The sequence below is a fragment of the Brassica oleracea genome, chromosome C4, assembly GCF_000695525.1.
Source record: "Brassica oleracea var. oleracea cultivar TO1000 chromosome C4, BOL, whole genome shotgun sequence".
NCBI classification, from domain to species: Eukaryota; Viridiplantae; Streptophyta; class Magnoliopsida; order Brassicales; family Brassicaceae; genus Brassica; species Brassica oleracea.
Window position 1 is genome coordinate 13,159,526 of NC_027751.1, and position 7,729 is coordinate 13,167,254.

General features: G+C 40.0%; 1 protein-coding gene across 1 annotated transcript; it reads right to left on the reverse strand.

Moving 5' to 3' along the window:
* Positions 1-911: 911 nt before the first annotated feature.
* LOC106342354 (UDP-glycosyltransferase 87A2-like) lies at positions 912-5,785 on the reverse strand. The gene is made up of 2 exons (XM_013781263.1): positions 5,137-5,785; positions 912-4,857 (listed from the first exon to the last, which is right to left on the reverse strand). Exons 1-2 carry the CDS (start codon positions 5,633-5,635, stop codon positions 4,265-4,267), a joined length of 1,092 nt encoding a protein of 363 aa, XP_013636717.1. The 5' UTR covers positions 5,636-5,785; the 3' UTR covers positions 912-4,264.
* Positions 5,786-7,729: the final 1,944 nt, after the last annotated feature.

Consider the following 7,729-nt stretch of genomic DNA (forward strand, 5'->3'; position numbering starts at 1 on the left):
TAAAACATTGTATAACATAAAAACAGTACGGTTGGTTATCGTATAGCGCCTAAACGCCGCCTAGGCGGACGCCTAGACCGTATTTTAGAACACTGGTGATAATAATTTGATGTTTGCATTTTTTGTAACAATGTTGTGGTAGATTAGACGGATTCATGAATTGTTATGTAAGAGATTTATATCAAATAGTAGTTTTTACACAGCCTTTCATTTTTCTAACGTTGATTCTAGGTTGATCACATATTTTTTTATTCTAGGTTGATCAATTGAAATAGTTGTTGAATTGTCTGAAAAAGAATTAAATAAGCAAAACACCATTAACAAAAAAAGTTGAGGAGATTGGCTATAAATCCAAAATATCAATAACTGAAATATTAGGAAAATTTACTAGAATGACTCAAATTAGTTTAGAAATTGCTAGAATAATTCTTAAAAGTTTAAAATTACCAACAATATTTTATGGTCGAAAATACCCTTGACTATAGTTATAACCAAAAAGTAATATTACAAAAATGTCTTTTAAAATTATCAAAAAAAATTCGACGGCAGATTTATTTAACGAAAAATAAATCTATCGGAATATAAATCTGTTAAATTAAACTGTTGTAAATTTTAAATCTGCCATGTATTTGGTGGCAAACTTTTCTGTTACGACAGATGTATTTAAGCTGGTAGATTTGTGTGGACGATTTAAGATTGTCGATAGATTTATCTATTTTAGTCTGTCATATGTAGTAATCGATTTGTTGAAGTAATCAGTTTTTTTTCTGAAGTAGTCAAAGTTTTGAGACAGATATGTTTATCTCCACTCCTCAACAATCATCTTCCCATTCAGAATCTGATCCCAATGCAACGGAAACGCCAGCATTGGCACACCTGAATACATCCCTGATACGAACCGGACTGATGAAGATGGGCCAACAATTGGGCTTCATTTACTTTATTTTTTTATTTACTGTCTAAGCCTTTTACACTACTATATGTACTCAAAAACATATATCAGAGAAAGGTATCGAATTACGATCATAATCAAAACTGGGTTTAAACCCTAATTTCTTCCTCTCTCAATTCTCTTCTCCCCTTGCTCTTCCTCTATCTTCTCCCATTTCTGTTCTACACAGTTAAACCCAACCCCTGAGCTTATCATTGGTATCAGAGCTCAAGTTCCTCTCGACCTTGAGGTTTAAAAAAAAAATGGTTTTAAGTGATAAGCTCGAGAAGCTACTACAATCATACAAACAAATGGATGTGGATCGAAAACTGCGTGAGGAGCTTCGACTGGACAGTCAGAAACTGCGTGAGGAGCTTCCGCTGAACAAGCTGACCGAAGGTTTTATCCCTAAAAGGTTTGAAGATATAAAACCCAACGGAGGTATCCGGTTCAGAAGGATTCCGATCAAGCTAATCTACCACAGATCTCGACTTAAGACACTGAAAAGTAAGTCACCCAGAAGAAGTCTTGATTTGCCTGGTTCGTTAGATCTTACAAAGCTTGCGACATCTCAGAGGAGTTGTATGAGAGTGAAGACTGTGAAGATGAAGAAGCATAATGATTGTGAGAAGAGAGCCACACGGATTAAACTCGCAGAAGCTTGTAAGAGTTTAGGAATGTTCTGTGAATCTTCGGGGTGTAGAGATACTAAAAATGATTTGCAAATCCACATGGGAAGGAGACAGATCGTTGATACAGGAGTGAAGCGAGAGACGCATCCCTTTGCCTCTCATATTCCTATGGATATAGATTGTCACGTTAATACGTTGATAGGGGATCATAGTATCTTCGCTGAGGAGGTTAAAGCGCTAGAACATGATGATCCTGAGGCTGTGATGAAGTCTTTGCAGGATGAAGCAACACTGGAGTCTGAATCGGAGGAAATAAACAAGTATAAGAGCCGTGGCAATCATTCTCAGGTCCAACAACAGATGAGGCAACGAGAGAAACGAGGGTTTCATAAGGTTCGGTTCAAAGTTAGACTTCAGAGAAGCTGTATAGTAACATATGAGAAGGTTACAAAAGATAGGGAACTTTTCAAGCTGGAGAAATCAGAATTGCTTCACAAAGGAAGAAAGTATACAAGAAAGCTTATTGTCAGATGGTACTATTATAAGGTGAGGAAGCGAGTTAAGCCGCTTGGAGCCGTGGAAACGGGGTTCAAATGTCTCTCGGAAGCTGGGACTGAAGCAGGCTATAAGGCCAGATCCCTTATTTATGATGTGGGCGTGATGCTTCCTGAGACGGTAGAAGTTCGAAGATCTCAGGTTCAGGAGTGGAACTATAAGGTGAGGAAACGAAGGTTATGGAGAAAAGACATAGTTTCTTCCACCAGGGCTGAATCTATGAGTCATCTGAAAGGTGCAAGAATATTCTTAGGTGTAAGAAACGAGAACAACGAGCTGAGGGACAAGAGCGCCTTACATCGAAGGACAGTGGAGAATTTGGGATTGGTTTATATCCTTGGGGTCCTGATGATAAGATGGAAGATACAAGGGAGTTTGAGATAAACTTGACAGACCAGAAGCAATTCATCAATTCTGCTAAGGAGTGGAAGCTTGATGATTTGTATGAGAAAGATGCTAGTTATAGACGCCTAAATTGTAATCCCATGGGTATCGGCAAGGACATCAAGAAGAGTGAACTTCAGGGATCAAATCTGGGATGTCATAAAGGCAAAAGAGATTCTTCACAAGGGAGACATTCTATGATCTCACAAGAGACTCCAAGCTTGAGCAACCAACAAACTCTGAGACTAAGAAAAGTAGCTGTTCGAGGTTGGGGTCATAGAGTTTGGTTTAAAAGTGGAAGTCATAAGGGAAATGAACTCGAGCCAGACGGACTTTCAGATGAGTTAATGGGGGCGAATTCACCGACTGACACAGAAAGAGACTTGGTTCTACCAATGGGGTGTGATCATTACTCTAAGTGGTGTCAGGTTAACTACAACAGTCGTGTGTGGGAACCAGGAGGCCTCGTTAGCCTGATTCCAGGAAATTGGTTTGAGAAGTATCACCATCTTGGTAGACTACTAGTAGAGAAGGTTATGTGGTGTGCATTAATGAATGATCGCTTTGAAGGTTTAAGTAAAGAAAACTCACGAAGAGCTGCAGGTTTATGGATGCAAATGAGGAAGGTGATCTCTGATGCTGATGTGAAGCCGTTGTATTTACGTCTGCAGAGAGATGAAGGATCTGAACCTATGATTGGTTATGAATGGGATCCTGGTGGGGTTAGCGTTGAGAAAATTTAGGAATTCGTTTTCAATATAAAATGTTGCTTGCTTGAGATGGAACAGAGTATGAAAAAGTGTTATGCTAACTCAGAGTTGGAGTTGTTTAAGAGAAAGGTCCATCACATGAAAGCGGAAGGTGCGGATTCTAACCATGGCAAATGCGATGCTCTAGTAGTAAAGCTTGAAAAGAGGCTTAGAATGGTTCAGTGGGTGGAGCAAGACAAGAGAGACAATGGTGCTAGAATTGGAACGATGCGGAATGAAGGGCACATCGTACTCTCTACTTATGATATGAGAGCTTACTCTGAGTCATTATCAGATTATGGGAAGCACAACAAGCAGACGAGGTGGCTCCTTGATCACACTATGACAGCAGTGGTTCTGAACGAAGATACACCTGAAAATGACACAGATGGACGTTACTTGTTTATCAATTCTGATCCAAGAGGGAAGGTGGAGTTCTTTGTCTATGATTGGTTCCAATCACCAAGGCCACCAGAAATGGATCACGACAAGGGTGGGCTAGGTACAATGGTTTCTGTGTCAAGGAAACGTGGTCTCAGCCAGAACATTGGTCTCGTCTCGGTGTCTAATTTTAATGGCAATGGAATGAACATGAAGAAGGTACAAAGACATCCAGAAGACATAGTTATGGAGGAAGCTGTTTTCAGAAAGGGTCGAAAGTTGGAGATTGCTATCATCATGAAGCTGACCAGAAGCAATCACAAGTTGAAGATACAAGAAGGCAACAACAGTTCATACAACTTGAGGACAAGTTGGATCTTCAGGAGGGGAATATTGATACGAACCGGACTGATGAAGATGGGCCAACAATTGGGCTTCGTTTACTCTATTTTTTTATTTACTGTCTAAGCCTTTTACACTACTATATGTACTCAAAAACATATATCAGAGAAAGGTATCGAATTACGATCATAATCAAAACTGGGTTTAAACCCTAATTTCTTCCTCTCTCAATTCTCTTCTCCCCTTGCTCTTCCTCTATCTTCTCCCATTTCTGTTCTACACAGGTAAGCTTAACCCCTGAGCTTATCAATCCCTTCCAAAGTCGAGTTAAACCCGCAATGCGTCCAAAACCCACCCAGAGCTGCATGGCACAGCACATGCAGCTGATCACACCAGCTCACCACAAACCCCGAGCTACCTTCAAGAGCCTCCTTCATCTTCGACTCTCCCCCACGAGCCACCCAGAGAAACGGAACTCCACTCTCTCTCACTCCTCCCACTATCTCCTCCATCTGAGCCTCCGAGACTGAAAGGAAACTCCCTTGAGATATGTAGAGCACAGAACTTTTCGCTTGCCCATCAAGCCACCTGATGTAATCAGGTTTGCTACGTTTGTTTTCAACGGAGAGTTCTTGGAATGGTATCAAAGGACCAGTAGCGTAAACCGGGATGTCGAACATGGAGGTGAAAACGTCAATGGCTTTAGGCTCGAGCTCATAGGCCGTAGTGAAGAGAAGGCACTTAGCTCTGGGAAGCTCATCGAAACATAACTTGCTTTTCTTGAAGACTTGGAGGATGTTACTGTTGAACAGTGGCGGAAGATCTCGGAGTTTGGTCGGAGATAGACCGGGTATGTAACCTACAATCTCCTCTTCTTTTGCTTCTATATTCAATAACAGTTACAACATCAATGTTTTTGAGTTTCCACCCTATCAAGCAATTTAAAGTATATATGAATCAACAAATTTTAAAAATAATTTTAACATGTTATCCGAATCCGAACCGAATCCGCAAAGATACCAACTAAAATTTATAAATATCCAATTGGGAGTGAAATCTTTAATCAAAAAACCCTAAACCCAAACAAACCGAACCCAAATGACCAAATGAGTATCCAAAAGTCCATCTCTAATCAAGACTATGAAAGGGAGGTCTTTGCTACCTGATGGTTCGAACAGAGCATGGTTGTGACTTATGAGAAGATCGGAGTGAAGGATGAGGGAGAGAATCGTGGCCGACATAGTCCAGAAAGAAACCACCGGAATATTCCTTCGTTCCCCGACACGCACTGCCCATACGACGTATGTGTCGGAGATTATCACCGTCGGAGGAGGAGACTTGAGGCGGTCAAGAAGCCGCTCGAACGGCTCCTCTAATATGTTGTGGACGGCGTCGACGAAGTCGTTGAAGTTGTCGGCACGGACGAGCTCGGAAGGGATGAGATTTGGGAGAGTAGCGAAATGGATCCGGTCGGGTTTCGGATCTGATCCGATGAACCCGAGCCATTCTTCAGTGATGACGAATGTGACGATGAGTGTAGGGTCTCGGAGGACGAGGCGTTTGCAGAGGTTCATCATGGGGTTGATGTGGCCTCTTCCGGGCCAAGGCATAGCTACCACGTGTCGCAATCCTCTGACTTGCTGAGGTTCAGTTGGATCCATAGGGTGAGAACTCAGAGATTGTGGTCGCTGGGTGTTAAAAAAAAAAAAAGATTGTGGTCGCTGTCACCGAGGAGGTGAAGATAGTTTTATATATGCGACCGTGTGAGATCAGAGCTTACGTTAAGTCATTGGACATGAGCATTTTGAAGTCATTACAAAGGCGACTTTGCTTCTTTCGATAAGACAAACAGATCTTTTTGTGTGGGCCAGTTTTGACAACGTGGCAACGATTGGTCTTTTCTTGAATGTCAATATTACATATACAGTACAGACAAGGGAAGGCCCCAAAAAGTAATGGAGTCTAAAAATATATGAAAGCTAGCAATATCTGATGTAATATTTTAAAGCCCAATCCTATTCTAATAGGCCTTCGTAAATATCATATCTTCGTCGGATGGGGTGTACTATATACTTTACTTGCTGCAGAATTTTGGTTTTCAAGTTCTTTATTTGGAATTTGGAAGAAGAGTCTGCGAGATGTATCATTTGCTTACAAAAAACACACTAGCACATTTTATATGATTAAATTCCAAAACATATCTAATTATCAACCAATAATTTTCAAAGGAAATTTCTGTCATTATTCTTGTGATCACTTTTTTGTAACATAACATATGGTATAGCTATGTTTTAGAATGTCTGGAAAAATTTCACCATCTTCAACCAATATTTTTGATTATTTTTCTCATGATTTTTTTGGTATAAATAAAGTTATGTTTTAGATATATATAAACAAAGATATGTTCTAGACATTTTTGGAAAATTTCTACCACCTTTTAGCCAAGAATTTTCTGACTATTTTCTCATGAATTTACAAAACGTGACTGCGGAAAGTTGGTCGATTATTTTTCAAAAAGGTCGAACATGTTTTTGGTAGCGTATATACACATACAGATCAATTTTGTCTTATGTATGTCATCGGCGCCAACATAATAACAACTTCAATCCTTCTTCTTTTAACATTTACTTCAATTGGTTTCACTACAAAAAAGTTGCTATTGATAGCACATTGTTATAGCAAGTTTCACCGAACTGCTGTGGTTGATGACTCTAATTTTTTTTTAATATAAAACAACATTTTCTAAATGCTATGATAGAGTTAAACTAAGCGGGAGACCAAAATTAGCTTTTCCGCCAAACACTTAGTAAAAATCCCTAATCTAATCACTTTTCCCTCTCTCTGCTCGGGTTTCCCTCTCATCTCTCTCATTTTTCCCTCTTTCTCTATGGAACCCTAAGAGAAAGCCACTCCATTCTCCATCTCGAAACCGATCTACATCTCCAAAAGCCATCTCCGTCGCTTCTCTAATCCGCCACAGCTCTTCGATTAAACACCTAGAAGGTATCGGAGGTCCATATCTCGACATCTCTTTCGATGTTGAGCTCAAATCGAAGAGTTGTTTTCTTGTTTTGATTTCTATGCTCCTTTGATTTCGAGTTCGATTCTGAACAAAATAACCCTAGAATTGTAGTGTTATCCCTTTCGATTTTGAAACTCTGAATTTCCAATGCTATGTTGAAATGTTGATTGCTTATTTGTTTGGTATGTTGATTTACATTCTTCTATGTGTCTTATACTCTTTGATTTTGTCTAGGATTGAAATAGCGATTGACTGTAAATTGATCTTGTCTATGAACAACAAGTTCTTTATGTTACTAAAGCTTTCAATTTAGGGGTCGAACACACAATGATGGACAAAGCATGGGTACATCTAAGCAGGTGTTTAGAGACTTAACTTTTTTTGGTTTTTCCCTTTTGATTGTGCTTCGAAGAGTTGATCCTGGTTATGAGAGAGGGGCTGCAAAGTTTGTACGGGATGTGGCTTCAGCTATGGGAGGGATTGATATGATTGTATGTCCGTTCATTGACTCCGTAACATTGATCGTCACTCAGGCAGTGTGGTACTTGATCATCTTGTTACCAGGGGAATGGAAGAGGGTTATAAGATGCGGTCAGATTGGTATCTACATGGAGAGTTGAACTCAGAGGTTGAAGGTGAAAGCAGAGTAAGCGACTGGAAGGATGAGATCTTTGGGTTGTACAGAGCTACTGAGTGTTTTGATGAAGAGTTAGCTGATACTGGGGATATATCT